Source organism: Equus caballus, chromosome 7 (genome assembly GCF_041296265.1).
Source record: "Equus caballus isolate H_3958 breed thoroughbred chromosome 7, TB-T2T, whole genome shotgun sequence".
In the NCBI taxonomy this organism is placed as follows: Eukaryota; Metazoa; Chordata; class Mammalia; order Perissodactyla; family Equidae; genus Equus; species Equus caballus.
In genome coordinates, this window is record NC_091690.1 from 61,872,127 (window position 1) to 61,892,494 (window position 20,368).

The 20,368-nt window shown below is 34.3% G+C and overlaps 1 protein-coding gene across 4 annotated transcripts in view; it reads right to left on the reverse strand.

Annotated features, from left to right (window-relative positions):
- Positions 1–535: 535 nt before the first annotated feature.
- Positions 536–20,368, reverse strand: part of EED (embryonic ectoderm development) — a 30,095-nt gene continuing 10,262 nt past the window's right edge. For 2 of the 4 annotated variants that reach the window (XM_023645610.2, XM_070274224.1), the window contains 10 exons: positions 19,536–19,601; positions 18,367–18,492; positions 17,614–17,695; positions 15,223–15,314; positions 13,090–13,223; positions 10,447–10,552; positions 9,229–9,303; positions 1,888–2,046; positions 1,273–1,346; positions 536–870 (listed from right to left, as the gene is read on the reverse strand). In XM_023645610.2, coding sequence (XP_023501378.1) covers positions 744–870; positions 1,273–1,346; positions 1,888–2,046; positions 9,229–9,303; positions 10,447–10,552; positions 13,090–13,223; positions 15,223–15,314; positions 17,614–17,695; positions 18,367–18,492; positions 19,536–19,601 — 1,041 coding nt within the window. In that variant the 3' untranslated portion in view covers positions 536–743. The remainder of the gene's footprint in view (positions 871–1,272; positions 1,347–1,887; positions 2,047–9,228; positions 9,304–10,446; positions 10,553–13,089; positions 13,224–15,222; positions 15,315–17,613; positions 17,696–18,366; positions 18,493–19,535; positions 19,602–20,368) is intronic. The other 2 variants (XM_023645611.2, XM_070274225.1) reach the window with 1 other exon arrangement.

The window sequence follows — 20,368 nt, forward strand, 5'->3', positions numbered from 1 at the left end:
TCTAATGATAACATTTCCACTAAGATTACTAATGGCTGGCTGGAAATCAAATGGCAATAATAGCTTTTAACTGTAAAGATAGGTTATTAAAACATTATTACAACTCTACAGAATTTTTAGCATAACTTATAAAACTATTACAGAAGAAATCACTAAGAAATAAAAACCATAGGAAATACAATTTCCAATAAAGATAAGGCCTTAGCATATGTCAAGTACTGTTCTAACTGCTTCACATGTATTAAATCATTTGATCCTCACAATAACCCTAGGAGGTAGGTGGTATTATCCCTGTTATACACACAAGGAAACTGAGGCACAGAGATGTTAAGTTACTTAACCAAGGTCAGTTAGTGGCAGAGCCACGATTTAAATTCAATTTAGTCTTAGAGCTTACACTTAATCACTACATTACATAGCTCTCCCCAGTTAAGTGTCCTACAAAAAATGATCATTACAAAAATATAAGGCATAATTGTATTACTTTCAACATTTCTTTTCAACACAATGAAAATAAACTAAAATAACACACAGCTTTACAAAAATAAATTTTTATTAAAAGCAGTAGAGTCTGAGCAGGAGACAGTACAAAGAGTGTAAACAATGTAAACATCACTACATTCAGCTCAGCCTGATTGAACGCTGAAAGACAACTCTAAATGCTCTATGTGCCCTTACTAGCAAGATACATTAATTCTATTGTACAGAGAAAACACACTCTAATTTTGATTAGGAAAAGTATTTTATCGAAGTCGGTCCCAGCGCCAAATACTGGCATCATCACACACAGCTATAAGAATGCTGCTATCCCTGCTAAAACTTGTTTGTCGGATAGCAGCACCACATTTATGATGAGTCAATGTTGTACATCTAGGGAGAAAACAGGACAGCAGGTTAAATACGACACATACATAATGTTGTCAATATCTAACTTAAAACAATGATTTAGAAAATGAATAGATGTTCTAAGTCATTTAGGAAAGCATTCAAAACCAGAATATACTTCACTAAGAGCTCAATTTCCAATTTCACAAAATTGGGGTATATTTTAAATTCAAGAGGCACCATATAGCTTACATAAAAAGAGAAATAGTTTGTCAGCAAAGTACTCATGAAAAACAGTCATTATTAGAATAAAAAAGAAATACTGAGATGTGTAAATGTTACAAATGATTTAAGGATGGCATTGCAAGTATCATTACTTCCTCTATATTGGCATAACATTTTGGAGAACAAGGCAGAAATTATAAACAGGAATTTCTAAATACTTACTTGGCTTTATGAGGATCTTCTACTTCTAAATCCCAAACATAAAGTTTGCCAACCTGATTGCCCAATGCAAGCATCTGTATAAACATTTTTAAAAACATCAAATTATTAAAATAAGCTATAAAGATTTCAAGCAATCCTAAGCATCTTTCTTATTTCGGAAAAACTCAACTCCTGCCTCCGGCTATGCTCTTGATTATTTCTTTGCATCTTACATTTCTGATCAGTGAATGTAGATAAGAGCAACACTAACGCTTACAGAGGTGTAGTGTAAATTAAGAAGGCATTTGCAAATTTATGAAGGGCTTTACATAAGAAAAAGCTACATAAAAAGATCAATACTCTAATCACCAAAACATTAAATCTTAGTAATAGATGTTATGGAAAGTAAACACCTAACTGCCACCACTGAAACCTATCAATTTCATTTATAATAAGCACTGCAGATGGCACGCAGAGCCATAAGGGCAGAATAAATAACGTCAAAGGCCAAAGCAATGAATACAAAACACCAAGGTAGGTTCTTAAAGGAAACAAAACACAGACGCACAACAGAGAAAACTAAAATCGCCATAGTTTTAAGTCAAATAGTATCAAAATATAAAAATATGTTGCTACCTTTTGCCAGAAATCCATAGAAAACCTCATGTACCAAATGTCACATTGGCTGTAATCAAATCGCCCAAGAATAGTCACATTAGACTCACTGGGTTTAATTTTATCTATATCATCTTCCATTTTGCCAGGTTTCCAGCACACGATGGCATTTTCACAAGACTTTAAAAAAGAGAGATGGAGAAATGAGAAAAAAGGAAATTGTTACTTGTAGAACTGAATTTTAAATATTAAAAACAAAGCTTTTTCTCTACTATCATTTTAGAATTGGCAGCTCTTAGAACATAGTTATCCATCTACTAAGTACAGTGATACACATTCATTTATATTTACAGTCAATGTTCACACTTGAGGACAAGAAGTCTGATTATCAACAGATTTTGACAGTATGAAAGCATTACACTGTCTGGAATATTCATTTTGGAAGTCACAATTTCTCTTCCAATCCAAAGCAAACTCAGCTCTAGACACTTTAGCATCCAGAGTCTTGAAGTGTTTTATAACAAAGGTAAATTACAAACATCGCATTAGAATACATGGTTCTTCAGTATGGCCCCTGCTTACTTCACTAGTTTCATCTTTTCCCATCCCACTGCCCACTCCACTTCTAACTCCATGTGGTTCCCTTTATCTGGTTAACTATTATTGCTCCATCCCCATGTCTGCACTATATGGTAGGTGCTCAGTAGATGTCACAGGAAAGCTACTGAGTTCACAGAAAGGGCCTCAGAGATCAGATTATATAGAAGGCAATAAAAGCAGTGGTTTAACATCAAGACATTGATATGGGGACGGGACTGAAATAGGCTGAGTTACACCTTCCCTATCCCGTAACATCGAACCTTTGCACATATTCTACTTAAGCAGCAAGTGGTAAGGAATATGATGGAAGAAAAATTGCACAACAATGGGCACTATTCATACTACTGTGTAAATCAGTGGTTTGCCCATTACGGGACATTTAGCAATGTCTCTGGCCTCTAGTCAATAGAGGCTGGAGACGCTCCTGAACACCTTACAATGCACAGGACAGCCCCTCCCACAAAAAAGAATTATCTGACCCAACTTCAACAGGGCCAGGATTGACAAACCCTGATGGAGGTGAAGAGCACCTCCTGGAGTTTTATAGGACACGGCCTACAGGATCACATGTGGCAGCCCTGTGGGGTTCACTGGCATTTAAACAGTTTAACAGCAGGGCCACACTAAGATTAGGGAGGGGACAACACTTTTTACTTCTCTGTCTTTTCTAGATTATAATTTCTTTACTGTAAAGTACTTTAGAGCTCACCTAGTCTGATGACTCTTAACTAAGTGCATAACTGGGTCAAGAGCCTGCAGAGTTTTCTCAAAATACTCAGCGTGGCCCCAACCCTACTGAATGAGAATCTCTGAGAGGGGAGGCTGAAGCAGAAGAACTGTAAAATAAGTCTTCAAGTGCTTCTTACTGTCTACACCAGTAACGGAACCTTAATTAACAGAGCTCCCTCATGGAGAACTAAAGCATAGGGAAGTAAAAAGAATTAGCCCATGCTAATGGATGGAGGCAGTTGAAAATCATCTAGAGAGATTTTTAAAATTACAAATTCCCAGGTCCTTGTGCCAGATTTAGAATTTCTGGGGGTTGAAGCCTAGTAATCTACTTTTACAATGTTCTCCCAATGATTCTGATGCAGAGTCAGATTTGAGACCACCAATAATTCATTCAGTTCAGCTTCTCACCTAAAATGCAGAAACCCTTTTCTATCATCTGATTAAGTTCCAAGAGCTAAAATTTTAGATCTACTGTTTTTTACTTCTGCTTCCAAAACAATGGAGTAGATGTACTTTCTGCCATTTGTCCCACTAAGTACAGCTTAAAAGTCTGAATATCAAATATAAAGCAAACATAAGTCTCTGAGAAGAACAGAGAAGGCAGATTGATTAGGAACCCTGGGCACGAAGGACGTTGAGTTCCCTGGTTTTCTTTTGCCTCATTTACGTATCCCAGACTGAACTCTACGGAGGCAGCAATTCAGCAATGCTAATTGGTCAAGACAAAAAAAGCTTTAACAAAAGCCTGTTCTCTCTAGCCAAAGGACCAGGAAAGTGGCAACCTAGCAAGGGAGAAAATTTTCAAACACTCTAGTCCAGCCAAATATCACTGAAACAACTGTGGACCTGGCCCCACACGAATCAGCAAAGGCCCAGTGGGGAATCCTTCTCAGGTGGTAACTAAGCACCTCAAGTGTATACCCCTGACTGCCCCCTACCTTCTCATGGTAATGAGGTGACTCCTCCTCTCTGGTTAGGGCCCTCCCTCCTCTCAGAAGAGGTCCAGGGGAGAGTCAGAATGTTCACAACCACCCATTACCTGCAGTGCCAGTGGAGACCACCTAGGGAGCATTATTCAGGCATCCCAGCCTCCCCCAGCTAGGGTGGTATCACCTGAGGCCCAGTGGAAAGCCTGTTCTCCCACCCCAGCAGTAATGAGATACCATCACCAAGTCAACCAAGTGAGGAACCTGGACTTCGCGTGCCACCTGCCAATCATGAGGCAATGCTCCCCTTCCCCAGCTGAAAATTTATCAGAGGAAGCCTGCTGTAGGAGATCTAAGTAAAATCCAGAGTCCCATAATACCCCCAAATCCAGATCTCAGTTAAAAATCACTCGTCATACCAAGAAATATAAAAATCTCAACTCTAATGAGAAAAAAATCAATAGAATGTCAACAGAGGTGGGAACTATCTGACAAGGATTTTAAAGCAGCCATCATAAAAATGCCTCAATGGGCAATTACAAACAGACTTTAAACAGTAAAAAAGTCTCAGCAAATAAATAAAAGATAAAAATCAAATGGAAATTTTAGAACTGAAAAAAACTATAACCAAAATAAAAAACAACTGAAGGAGAGAAGAGGAGAGATGAAAGAGTAAATCTAAAGTTAGAACAACAGAAATTACCGAATTTGAACAAGAGAAAACAGACTAAAAAAAATGACAGTCTCAGCGACCAGACAAAAGATCTAACGTTCGTATCATTAGAGTTCCAAAAGGAGGCGAGGAACAGAAAGAGGCTGAAAAAGAATTTTGGTAATGACTGAAAAGTTCCCAAATTTGGGACAAATCATGTCCCCAAAAGACATAAACCTACTACAAATTCAAAAAGCTGAGTGAATCCTAAAAAGACAAATTCAAAGAAATCCATATCAAGATACTTCATAGTCAAACTTCAGAAAACTAAAGACAAAAAGTCCTTAAGTAGTTAAGACAGACAGAACTTCTTACCTATAGGAGAAAAATAATTCCAATGATGGCAGATTTCTCATCAGAAACAATGGAGACTGGGAAGAAAGGGCACAACACCTTTCAAATGTTTAAAGAAAAGAACTGTCAACATGAAATCCTACAGTCAGTGAATATACCTCTCAGGAATGAAGGTGAAATGAGGACATTCTCAGATTAAGAAAAACTAAGAAAATCTGTTCACCAGCAGACTTACCCTAAAAGAATGGCTATAGTAAGTTTTATGAACAGAAAGGAAACGATATAAGAAGGAATCCTGGAACATTGGGAAGGAAAAAAGAAAAATAGAAAAAGCAAAATGAGTAAATACAATATTATTCTTTTCCCCTTGATTTTTTAAATTATGTTTGATGGTTGAAGCAAAAATTGTAATATTATTTGATGTAGTTCTCAACTGTAAAGGGAATATTTAAGAAAATTATATTATAAATGGAGGCAAAGTGACATAAAGGGAAGTAGGGTTTCTACACTTCAGCTGAAGTGGTAAAATGTTGATGTATAGTAGACTGATATATATATCACATGCACATGACAAATATTGTAACATCTAGAGCAAACACCAAAAAAGCTGCACCAAGAAATATACTCAAAAATACTATAGATAAACCAAAATAGAATTCTAAAATATGTTCACATCACCTATAGGAAGTTGGGGGGAAAATACCCAAAGAAATAAAAGAATGAAAAAAAATTAAATGGCAGATTTAACATAATAATTGGTAGGTTAAGGATCGAATATAAATGGTCTGAATACATCAACTAAAAGACACTTTGGCAGAGTGGATTAAAAAAAATATGACCCAACCATATGCCATCTACAAGAAACTCACTTCAGATATAACAATATACGTAGATTAAAACTAAAAGGTTGGGAAAAGATATACCACACAAACATTAATCAAAAGAAAGCAGGAATGGCTGTATTACTATAAGATAAAGAAGATATCAAAGCAAAGAAAACTGCCATAGATAGAGATGGACATTACATAATGGTGAAAGGGTCAAGCCACCAAGACGTAGCAATACTAAGTGTGTATGCACCAACCAACAGCACTGCAAAATGTCATAGAACTGAAAGGGGAAAGGTAAAAATCCACAATTACAGCTGGAGACTTCAATACCTGTCTCTCAGTAATTGATAAAACAAGTAGATAGAAAATCAACAAAGACATAGAAGAATTCAGCCATACCATCAATCACCAGGCTCTAAGTGACATTTACAAAACACTCCACCCAACAGCAGAATACACATTCTTTTCAAATTCCCATGGAACATACTCAAAATGGGGTCATAAAACAAATCACAAAAATTTAAAATAATCAAATTTATAAATAGGACATTCTGACCACAATGGAATCAATCAGAAATCAGTAAGAGAAAGATAAGAAAATCTCCCAACACCGAGAAACTAAACATTTCATATCAAAATTTATGATATGAAGCTAAAGCAGTGCTGACAGGTAAAGTTACAGCAGCAAATGTTCACATTAGCAAAGTGTCAACTCAATAATAAGCTGCCACCTTAAGAAACAGGTAAAAGAAGAGCAAAATAGACTCATAGCAAACAAAAGGAAAGAAAGAAGATAAGAGAGAACAAAAAATTAACAAACACCTAGCAAAATGGACAAAGGAGAAGACAAATTACCGATTTCAAGAATGAAACAGGGATTATTACTAGAGACCTTGCAGATATCAAAGAACAATAAGGGAATACTTAAAATTTATGTAAATTTCACATTACATGTAATGGACCAATTCTTCAACCAGCACAAACTACCACAATTCACCCAATATGAAATATTTAATTTGAAAAGCCCTTTAACTATTAAGGAAACTGAATTTGTAATTTTAAAATTCCCCCTCAAAAATATCTAGGCCCAGACAATTTAACTGAAGAATTCTACTAACCATTCAAAGAAGAATTAACACCAATTCCATATAATCTCTTCCAGGATGTAGGATGGAAGACTTATAAATTCATTTTATGAAGCCAATATTATCAATACCCAAATAGACAAAAAAGGTAGAAAAAAGAAAACTTCAGACAACTATCATGCCTCATGAATACAGACACAAAAATCTTTAACAAGATATTAGCATATAGAATTCAGCAACAAATAAAACGAATTATACAGCATGACCAAGTAAATTTATTCCAGGGATACAAGGCTGGATCAATATTCAAAAACCAATCAATGCAATCCACTACATTAAGAGGCGAAAGCTAAGAATAACCACATAATCATATCAAATGACACAGAAAAAGCATCCAACAAAATTCAACACACATTCATTATAAAACTTGCAAAAGGGGGCCGGCCCTGTGGCCGAGTGGTTGAGTTCACACGTGCTCTGCTTCGGTGGCTCAGGCTTTCACCAGTTCGGATCTTGAGCATGGACATGGCACCGCTCATCAAGCCATGCTGAGGTGGCATCCCACATGCCACAACTAGAAGGAACCACAACTAAAAATACACAACTATGTACTGAGGGGCTTTGGGGAGAAAAATAAAATCTTTAAAAATAAATAAACAAAACTCCCAAAAAATCAGGAAAAAGGGAGAGTTCTCAACTTGATAGAGAACATGTACCAAAAACATACAGCTAATATACATAATTGTGAAAGACTGAGTTCTTTCCCCCTTAACTTCAGAAACAAGGATGTCTGCTCTTTAACACTGCCATTCAACATAGGATGGGAAGTTTGCCAGTGCAATAAGGCAAGAAAAGGAAACAAAAAGCATCCAAATCAGAAGGAAACATATAAAACTCCTTATTTGCTGCTGCTGATGGTCTACTTAGAAAATCTCAAGTAATTACCCAAAAAAACTTCCTAGAACTAATACGCAGTTAGCTATGTCCCAGGATTCAAGATTAATATGCAAAAATCAACTGTATTTCTACATACCAGCAATGAACACATAGAAATGGAAATTAGAAATACCATTTATAATCACTCAAAAAAAGAGAAAGATAGAGATCTAAGAAAGCACGCACGAGACTCGTATGCTAAAAACTACAAAATGATGATAAAAATCAAAGAAGATCTAAGTAAATGGAGAGACATACATTCTTGGATTCGAGGACTAAGCAGAATAAGACATTAATTCCCTACCAAATTGATATATAGGTTTAACACAATTCCAATCAAAATCCTCCCTCCCCACAAAACATCCCAGGAAGATTTTTTATAAATGCTGACAAGATTATTCTAAAATATATATGGAAAGGCAAAGGAACTAGAATAGCTAAAATAATTTTGAAAAAGAATAATAAAGTGGAAGAAAGTGCTCTACCAATTCCAAGATTTATTACAGAGCTACAGTAATCAAGACTATGTTTGTAGTACTGGTGGAGGGAACAGATAGAAAAACCAGAAATAGCCTCAAACAAGTACGGCCAAACGATTTTTGACAAAGGTGCAAAAGCAATTCAAAAAAGAAAGGACAGTCTTCAACAAATGGTGCTAGAACAACTGGCTATCTATAGGTAAAAAATGAGCTTCCATCTAAGCCTCATACAAAAATTAACGTAATATGGATCATATATTTAATATAAAACATAACACTATAAAACTTTTAGAAGAAAACACACGAAAAAATCATTAGGATTTAGGCCTTAGTGAAGAGCTTTTAATCACAACATCAAAAGCATGATCCATAAAATAGTATTTTTAAAAAAATCAATAAATTGAACATCAAAATTAAAACCATTTGCTCTGCAAAAGACCCTGTTAAGAGGATGAAAAGACAAGCTACAGACTGGAAGAAAATATCTGCAAACTACATATCTGACATAGGATTCATATTCAGAGTATATTAAGAACTCTCAAAACTCAACAGAAAAAAAAAACAAAAAACAAAAAACAAAAACCAATCCAATTAGAAAATGAGCAAAAGATATGAAGAGACATCATCGAAAAGGATATATGGATGGTAAATAAGCACATGAAAAAGATGTTCAACATCACTAGCCGTCAGGGAAATGCAAATTAAGACCACGATGAGATATCACTACACACCTATCAGAACAGCTAAAATAAAAAATAGTGACAATACCAAATGCCGGCGAAGATTCGGAGACACTGGATCTTTCATACATTGCTGGTGGGAATGTAAAATGGCACGGCCACTCTGGAAAATAGTTTGGCAGGTTCTTAAAAAACTAAACGAACTTAACCATGACCCAGCAATTGCCCTTCTAGGCATTTATCCCAGAGAAATGAAAACTTAAGTCCACACAAAAACCTGTACACTGTTCGTTAGCAGCATTATTTGTAATAGCCTAAAACTGGAAAGGACCAAAATGTCCTACAATAGACGAATAGTTAAATAAACTGTGGTACATCCACACCATGAAATACTACTCAGCAATAAAAAGGGAGAACTACTGATACACACAACAACTTGGATGGCATTATACTGAGTGGAAAAAACCAATCTTAAAAGGTCCCATACTGTAACATTCTTGAAATGACAAAATTCACATGTGATAAAATGACATAGAACTATACACACACATTGTACAATGTCAATTTCCTGGATTTGATATTGTATTATAGTTATATAAGATGTAACCATACGGGGAAATTGGGTGAACGGCAATATGGGACCTCTCGGCACTATCTTTGAAACTTCCTTTGAATCTAATTTCAAGATCAAAAGTTAAAAAAAAAAAGGCAAAACTATACCCGTAAAGCCAAGAATAAAAATAAATCAGGCTCTGTCTAAGAAAATGTGAAATGTGAAATGCCCAGAAATCCACATCAAGAAAAGAAACTGGATAGCAATTTCTCCAAATGTGACAATCCTGAATGTTAAGATGACATCACCAACTTTTCTAAGTTATCAGCAAAAATATATAAATTATATATATATCGACATGCTAGAACAGGGGTTGGCAAACTACAGCCCATATGCCAACTCCAGCCATCTGTTTTGTACATAAAAGTTTATTGAAATGGACACAAACATAGAAAAAAACACTACTGGCTTTAGAAACTGGTTATTTTACAATAACATTGGATATCAGAGAACAATATCATCTTACAAATTAACAGTTTTCATCTTATTGGAGCACAAATTATAATGATTCATCGGGATGTTTTATGCCTAAAACAAGTTTCCAAATCTATCAAAATACCATGAGACTTAGGGGGAAAAAAAGCAATTTCACATCTGCCATCCAATTTACCAAACTGCAAAAAAAACTGTGCTCCCTGCAAAGTTCCAACTCACACAAACAATGGAAGTACAGCTTAACAGCAGTTACTATACCTTGGAAAGTATCAAATCACCTAACCATCGCACACAATCGACATAATTCCTATGTATGTCTCTGGTAGAAAAGTCAGGAAAGTGAATTTTCTGAGAAATAAATGGCCTGAAATGGAAATGTCAAAAGTTAAGAGAAAAAAGTATAGTAGAATCACACTAATTTTCATTTTCGGATTTATTAAAAAAACTCTGAAAAATAAAATACATGACTACTAATTCTTTTGTGTTCCTAGAAAACTGAATACCTTATCTGTTTATTGAGAGCTAAAGTCTCATTCCACTTTTATTTCTATATTTTATTCCATTATCAGCTCTCAATTCAATTTTATTTTATTTTTTTTTAAAGATTGGCACCTGAGCTAACATCTGTTGCCGATCGTTTCTTTTCCTTCTTCTCCCTAAAGACTCCCCAGTACATAGTTGTATATTCTAGTTGTAGGTCCTGCTGGTTCTGCTATATGGGACACCTCCTCAGCATGGCTTGATGAGCGGTGCTCGGTCTGCAACCAGAATATGAACCAGCAAAACCCTGGGCTGCTGAAGCGGAGCATGCAAACTTAACCTCTTGGCCATGGGGCCAGCCCCTCAATTTAACTTTTATCCTATGAAATTTCATTTATAAAAATTACAGCTTCCTGCCTTACTATATACAGGCCAAAACTAATCACGCCAATTCTGGCTATCCTAACCAAGAACAAACAGACATCTGATTACAATACTGAAAGCTTCTCATAGAAAATACTAAGCTACCTACGTAATCCTTTAAAATTAAGCCCTAATGATTTATCAAAGTCAACACATCTTGATTATTTCAAAAGACAGTTATCTAAGAAAATTCTAGGACATATCACTCCAAAGGCTGCTAAAGATAAGGTCAGATGAGAATCTTGCCTTGAGCAATAATTTCTGAAAATGCTATCTGGCAGTAATTTGACATTTATTAGTTAGGACTTTTCCTGTATTTAGGAAAGTAAAATGAGATGCCATTTCTTCCTTAAAGATGTTTGTGAGAAAACCATAAACTAGAAAAGTTGCTGCCAATTCTGTAAAGTATACCTAACGTCTAACATTTCTAATCTAGGAAGTGATTCAGTTTTTATATTGAAATAACTGTAGAAGTATGATATACCATGAATTAGCTGTGTCTTGGGCAACTCACATGTCCTCTTCTTTACCTTTCCCTCAAAAAGGATGTTGGGCTGAATCATTTCAAATATTCCTTTCAATTCAAATTCTGGGATCTTTTCTTTATTAAAACATTAAAATGCTATTAATGATTTGATATAAATTCTTAACTCTGCTGTAATTATGTTAATTGCTTTTTAGTCAAATACATATTATAATCTATGGCTAAACCTCTCTCAAAGAGAAGACCAGCATAATTGTTATTTTCTTTAAGCTGTGAAATACAGTATCTATTTATTCCAGAGCTCTAGAAAGTCTAAAAACATAATCTTACTATTTTACCAGCCCCTGGTGTTTTAAAAAAGAAATCTGAAAGTTGTACTAATTCATAAAAGGCCTCTGAGGTCTGATGAATGTCAATGCATTGAAATATTTACTGATGGTTACAAATTTAACTAACAATCTATTAATAATCTGGTTTGACAACCAGAAAATAAACTCTAGCTCCTTGCTAAAAAGTGTAAACAAAGTTAACATACACAGACATACAATAGTTATACTTAAAGTGTTAACAGCGTGATAAGATTCTGAAAAAACACTCAATTAAGAATTAAGGCATTTCAAAAATATATTAAGAAAATTGCAAAGTTCTGATTCCTAGTCCATGGAACAAGACTCCTGCTTTTGAATTTTCTCCATTTAGTGAAGTGAGAGCATCATTAAGGAAAGCATTATATTATCAAGAATTAAAGCTAAGAACCCCATTTAAAAAGTTATGATTTATTGTCTTGAATTATAATTTACAATGTTGACAAATAAAGCTAATGATGCTATTCTGAAGGTTCGTTAGTACACAGTAAATTTATGTGGCTCAAAATTTTTACAACTTAAAAGGCCAAGCATATGCACAGCTAAATAAAAATAAGTGAAATGTGCTACTAAATTAAGATGAAAACACAAGTTAAAGGTGATTTTGAAAAATGAGCCAAAAACATATGGGCATAACTGATTTTACTGTGCTTGGCAGCTACTGTGTTTTTTACAAGACCCTCCACCAGCAAAAAGATTACAACTCGCTGAAGTCACTGAAGGCTCAGATGGCGGTTAGTATTTTTTAGCAATGAAGAATTTTTTAATTAAGGTATGTACATTGTTTTTTTAGATATAATGTTACTATACACTTAGACACTTACACTTAACAGTATAGTGTAAACATAACTTTTATATGCCCCGGGCAACCAAAAAATTTGTGAGATTCACTATGCGATATTCACTTTATTGCGATGGTCTGGGATGAAACCCGAAATATCTCTGAGGTATGCCTATGTTAGATCAAAAATAAAAGGCTTCCACTTAACAATCGGTGAATTTTATGGCATGTAAATTATACCTTAAAGTTACTGAAAGAGGAGCTTCTAAACTCAATGTTGGGAACTTACATAACAATTCTGGAAAAAGTAAAACTCATCCATTCAACAGCATGAGATAATAAATTGTTTTAAATACCACAATTGTTACCTGTTAGTCTTATTTGGGTTATAATCATAAGATTCCTTAATTGCATTCATCATTCTCTTTGAATTGATCCTCCAAAGTTTAAGAGAGTGATCCATACCACAGGACATTATTTTTTCACCCAAAAGATCATAATCCTGTACATAAAACAGAAAAGTTTAAATTATATATATAAATTATTTCCCCAAATTATACTATCCAATTTTCAACTTATGTACAGTACTGTGAAAACTGTGTTTCAAAACACAACATTAACATTTTGGGTTTCATCTATGTAGGCCAGAAATTACAGAGTTTCTACTGCTTTCAAGATTTAGTTTTAACTAATCTGTCACCATCGCAGTATACGAGCTTATACAATATGGAAGAAAGTACGTAAATTGTTTGAATTTAGTTTTATTTATTCAATTTTCTTTAAATATTTCCTTTGCTCGATTTTGAAGGTAAATTGAATGCTGAGGTAAAACAATTATTATATATCACAAAATCCTGAATAGTTATATTGCTTTTCTTTATGCAACCCTGATCAAGCAATGAGATTGACATCTGTATGTGAAACTACAATGAGTCTTTAAACAACTGAAATTTTACTTTATCTGTACATCTAAGTCAAAACACTTCAGGTACACTGGTTTTAGAGTTTACTTTAAAAAAGAATAAAGAAAAAAAGTCTAAAAAAGGAAATACACAAACTTTTTCATTTATGCTGTTTACTAATTTTTTGTGTGTGTGAGAGGAAGACTGGCCATGAGCTAACATCTGTGCCAACATCCCTATATTTATGTGGGATGCTGCCACAGCATGCTTTGACAAACGGTGCTAGGTCTACACCTGGGATCTCAAACTGTGAAGCCCAGGTGGCTGAAGCAGAGTGCACGAACTTAACCATTATGCCATCAGGTTGGCCCCTGCTGTGTACTAATTTTAATAGGTGTCTAACAGATCATCTATAGCAACCACCCTATTCCACAAATAAGAAGGAGGTGCGGAAACGCTATTTAATTTAGCACCTGGTACATGTGTTAATGAAAATCACACACATCAATCCTTCTAGCAGTTAACTCCTGAATTACAGAGAATAGACTGTCTCCCACTCTCATTTTAAGAAATAAGAGTATAGAGTTCTATTTAAGGAGAATATTTTCCTTACTCACCTAGATACCGTATGTTAATTCAACTTTTGAATTAACTGTGAACACTGTTTTACTAGAGCCTAAGAGCTTTAGGTTTGGTGTTTACTGAATTCCCAAGCCTGGTTGCTGCTGCTTTTCCTAATTACCTCACTGTCAACAGCAACAAGATACCCTTAGAGTCAGTAGCTGTAATTCTGAGTTCTTAATAAAGGATGGTAGTTTTAGCTCTTTCACACATAAAGCCAGATGGAGAATGCCACTGCAACTTCTGGAAAATCCAAGTCGACAGGGTATCATAGGTAGGTATGATTCTCACAAAAGCTATAGCAATATTTAATACCTACAACTAAAATGCTTCATGCTTCAAAATATGGTGCCCCTTTAAATAGTTTAATGAAAAAGAACTCAAGAGCTGTAAAACTACTACCTATGTAAGCTATAAATGGAACATAGTAAAGCTAAAATAATGTAAAAATCTGACACCTGACTAAAAACCCTTGGATACCACTTTAATAGATCAGTAGATTATAATCCATAAATATAAAGACAACACTATACCTTCAAAGGGAAGAGTTATCTAAAACAGTGTGAGCACAGTAAAACACTTCCTAACAACGGATACCTTATATCTAAACTTCAAATAAAAGATGAAAACGTTTCTTAATGGCTAACCAGCTTAACCTTTTCCTTTACTAACTGAGAAACAACAAAAGTTAACCTGGTGATTTTAGATAATAAAGGAAAAGAAAAAGTTCACAGTATTCTTTCTTGAGAATCTAGGTGCTGGGATAAAAAAGTGCAGTAGTAGAGATATAACACAAAGAGCCTTACTTGCTCTATTCCTTCACCTGTAAGATAAAAACCTTGTACGTCACAAGTAAATGAAATGACTGCCTGGTAGGCTATATGAAACAACACATGCTTTCTTATGAGGAAGGAGTTCCATGGGGATTGTTCACAGCTATGTGCATCTGAAGGCCACTGCCCTGCAGCTTCAACTTACAGCACTTAGAACTTCGTCTCTGTGACCTTCTACGCCTCCAAATATTGCCACTAGAGTGTCCGTCTGAATATTCCATAATCGTAAAGCATGATCTGGTATTGACATAAAAAAAATTAAGATCAACTTTTACTGTTCATAAAATTTACTGTGGATCTTCAAAACCTCTTTAAAGAAGTAAAAATTACAAAACTTCAGGCTTATGTACAGCAAAGACTACGAATGGAATCCATATTTTATAGAACTAAAAATATTTGTCACGTAGATTTAACTAGGTATGAGCTCAAACTTTCATGATCAGAAAGAAATATTTATGTGGTCTTAAATATTTTTAGCTTATTTATCCCAAATAATTTCCTTTAAATAATATCCTAACTTGATAGAGAGATGCTTTTGACATAAGAAAATACTTAGGTTTTTGACATAAATAAGTTTTACATTATGCCACAGAACAAGATGCTAGTTTTTCTTCCCCCATATCCACATTTATATATTGAAGGGGACTGAGCAGATTTATAAGATTTCTGCAGTAATTTTAATCCAAAATAGGATTAAAAGCTATATACATCGTGACATAATTTCATAGTATTAAAGACCTTTTTACATATAAATGTAATTTGAGCAATCTCACTTTCCATTAAACATTAGCAAAATAAAGAGTGTATAGCGATATTAATAAACACAAAAAATGCCATGTACAGCAGGAAATATAACAATGTTCAAACTGTACAAGAATTTAACATATTACATAGGTAACACTAAGAGGCAGTAATACATGTGTTAGCAGTGGAAATTAACATTGTGATAAAAATGACTTCTTGAATCCAACTGTGTACAGGCTTTCACGTGCACATTTGTTTTCTTTTCTCTTGATTATATATATACCTAGGAGGGGTAATTCTGTTTTAACTTTTTGAGGAACTGCCAGACTGTTTTCCCAATGTGGCCATATTTTACATTTCCACAGCAATGTATGAGGGGGTTCCAATTTTTCCACATCCTAGTAAACATGCTATTGTCTGTCTTTTTTATTATAGCCATCCTAATAGGTGCGAAGTGGTAGCTCATTATCCTTTTGATTTGTATTTCCATAATGATTAATGATACTGAGCGTCTTTTCATGTGCTCATTGGACATTTGTCTATGTTCTTTGGAAAGATGTCTATTCAAAACCTCCACCCACTTTTTAGTTGGGCTCTATTTTTATTGCTGAATTGTAAGAGCTCTTGACAGAAGTCCCTTATTAGATACATGATTTGCAAATGTTTTCTCCATTCTATAGGTTGTCTTTTCATTTTCTTGATGGTAAAGTATGCAGCAAAATTCCTATTTATTTTGAAAAACTGACTTAAAAAAATGCTCTTACTGACACAATGGGGGAAGAGCAGGGTTAAAAAGCTGTGATATTAAGAATAAGTGAGGCATTGTGGCCTAAACGCTCATAAAGGAATGAATACCTGAGCCTGGCTACTGTAATCAAGAGAAGAGAAAAAGTTACCAGTTCTTCTTAGGTGTCCATTTCCAAACTTAATCCTCGGTAGTTAAACAAAAATCATACCGAAGCATTTTCATTTGAGTTTTAATTTGAGGACATCTTTTAATATGAGCAGATTGTGGGGAGAGGTTGTAAGTTTTACAAGCCTTTAAGAATAAGCTTGATAGATAATAAGGTACAGATGAGAAGAGGAAAGGCAATCAAGAACAGACTGTAGAAACAAGAACAACGCAACTCATTTCAGAGAGCTCAGAAATAATTAAGAACAATTAAGAGGCCTCTCTGAAGCCAGAATAAACTTACAAAGCCAATACAGGCATACAAAGTAAGGCAATGCTTTCTTTTATAACTATGGGAAATATTTCAAAGAGCTTATGCTGGAGAACTCAGCATTTTAAGGAATTCTATAGGAAATCCTTTATAAAACAAAGCTTTACATATATATATATACACATATATAAGTAACGTGGATTTTTCAAATGCATTATTTCTTATTACATGACTGCACAGAGTGATAGGACTGTTTGCAAAACTATCTTAAAAACTCTTAAAAATGTCCTAACTTTGGTGATCTGCCACTTAAAATTAATGAAGCTTAATATAATAATTGAATTGAGATAAAGTTCTAGAACTATCATAATGCAATATGGTAAATAAGAATGGTAACACACCTAATCCTCAGTACCAATTATTTTATTTATGTCTGATGTTAACTGTCTATTTCATGGTCCGTTTCCCCAATTCTTGGTTTCAGGATGCTAACACAGCCTGAGATTTTTCTACTAAAACTTACTGTTACAAACTCTTTTTAAATTTGGCTTTTTTTCCTTAGAACAGTTTGTCCCTTAAAAAAAATCATTCTCAAATAAATAGGACTAAGAAACATTTGCTTCTCTTACCTTTACTTACTGACAAGAGAAGATTTGGATCTCTTGGGTGGAATTTCAGCTCATTGATAGCATTTCCATGGCCAACATAGTGCTACAATAAATTTAAAACATTTCAACTTTCATATAAAAATCAATAAATTCTTCTTCATTAATCTCAAGAGAATGGAAAAACAGTTTCACTTAAAGCAGTGTTTCTCAACTTTGGCTGTGTATTAAAATCACTCAACAAACTTGAAGAAAAAAAGATACTCAAGTCCCATCTGCAGATATTCTGACTTGATTGGATTAGCTGAGACACGCAGGGATTCAAAAGATCTTCAGGTGATTCTAATGTGTCCCCAAGGTTAAAAACTTCTGATTTACAATGATTTGCAAAATTTCTTTTAGTATCAACCTCCAAAGCTTCACCTTTCAGTTCTTTAAGAGGTGCCCTTGACTCCAAGAGTAAGGGTGTCTAGGTAAATGGACTCACTCTTCTGTCATTGTTCATTTAGAGCCTCTCAGAATAAGGCAGGACAGAAGGAGAGAAATGATTTAAAAAGAGAATGTTGCAAATAACAAAATATTCCAACTTATTCCTTAATTTGCATCACCCAAATGTGACAAAGGTCTCAGAAGACCTGTCTAAAGGAAGCAATAAGCAAGTACAAATCAAATCAGAAATTATAGAGACATTAATTCAATTAGTTTTAAATTCAACTTGACAAGTTTTCACAGGGGTGAATTCAAAAGAAAGATCTAGAGTTTAACCAGAAAACCCACCTTTATGCACTGCATTGTTATGGGATTAATTATTCTAATTATGCCTCTAGATCCAGCCACAGCTAGGAGAGGATGGCTTGTATTGCTATCATAGGTCCATGCACAAGTGTAAAAGTTTTCATCAGCCTGAGAAACGTGTTAAGAAATATAATGTTTCTGAAAAGTAAACACCTCAACAATCACAATACAATACATAGAAACCTCCAAAGGACTGCTAAAGTTTTTGACAAAGAAGTTCTCATTTGTCTTAATACTACCAGATTTAAACAATGGATACTTTAGGCCTAAAATCTATACCAAACGATCAAACAATCAGTCCTTCCACTCAATTTTGATTACCATTTAGCTGTTTACAAGCAGCCACAGACAAGATGTAAATGAACAAGCATATCTGCGTCCCAATAAAGCTTTATACAAAGAGAGGCGGCCAGCCCCACACACTATAACTTGCTGACTTTTGCTCTAACCCAATAATTCTGACTACGCACCTCTAGATGAAGATGAGTAACTATTAAGTTTTCCACCCTTTCCTCTGTGAGAACTTCCCAATATGGTGACAGATCACTTCTTTCTATTTCATCTAGGGAAGACTGAATGTCTTTGTCCTTTTTTGTTTGCTAAGTTTTTCAAATGGATCTGGAAGAAACATCTTATCACCAAGGTTTGACTACTGTCTAACCCTTTAGCTCTTTAAATCTTTCTTTTTTTAATGAACTCTTGTTTTGCAGTATTTTATTTCCTAAACAACTTCACATGTTTATTTTTTCCCTATAGGCTTTGTTGATCAAATACTTGGTATGACTGCCAGTCACAGCTTCTGATCAACCCAAGTTCATCAACATAACCCCTGACATGTTAAAATTCTAAGCAAGGTCAAAGAAGTGAGGTTTTAGCTACTCTCTAACATTTTCTATTACTGGATTTTCAATGCTCATCTCCAGCCACCTGCACCCTCCCCTCATATCCACCCTGCAATGGATTTCTAAGGATCAAGAAAAGTAGATAAACTAGATACCAGGCATCTCTTGGGTGATATGAAGGAAGAGCACTGTTAAAGTTAAGAAAGGACAATATAACTTTAGGGAAGTAATTAATTTAGAAAATTTTCAGTGTACTTATTGAAAATCAATTTCTTTAGCCGAAGATATTAAAAACCCAGGAAAGGATACATCAGCATCCACATAAGACTGTAACAACCGGATTTCTCCTTGTGAGTGACATTCATATAAGGTAACCTAACAAAAACAAAAATACAGTCAATTTTATCTCAAATACAGAAACATACTCTCTTCAGTTTTTAAACATATTTTAGTCATAAATGTATCTTAAAGATACTACAGAAACTATCACTTTAAAATAGCTCCTTTAAACTTAAGGAAGCCATTATAAAGCCTAATGCATTACATAACTTCCAGAGTATATTAAATATTGCAGTAATAATAATAAGGTTCTATTTCAATGTTTTTGACTTATAGCTCATCCATATAATTGCGCCAACTCTTCAAAGTGAATAAAGTTGAATACCTCAAAGTGAAGTATAAGTACTTCCTAAGATTGTGGTTTATCATCTTTTGATTAAGATCTTAAAGTCTCTGGGTAGTTTTAGAGCATTTACATATTAATTACATATAAGAAAATCTCTAATTTGCCTACTAATGATTTTCTCATGGACATAACTCATCAAATATTAACTGATGTACAATGGCCCTCTTCACTTGTCACATATTCTAAAATTAATGCATACACTATATACAATTCTGTAATACCATAGTACTAAATTTTTATAAATTTCTTTCCATTTTTCTTATAGCTTACAGTCATGTTAGCAATAACCTGTTATTAATTTTAATAACAGTATATAAGAACTCTACAAAGATTCTGAAAATCATCTATCACCACCTATTAAATAATCTCCTCTACATTAATACTCTAAAAACATATTCCTTATATGGCTAACTAGGTTATGACTAGGAGATAGTTTTGTGCTATTTTTCTTTCTTTT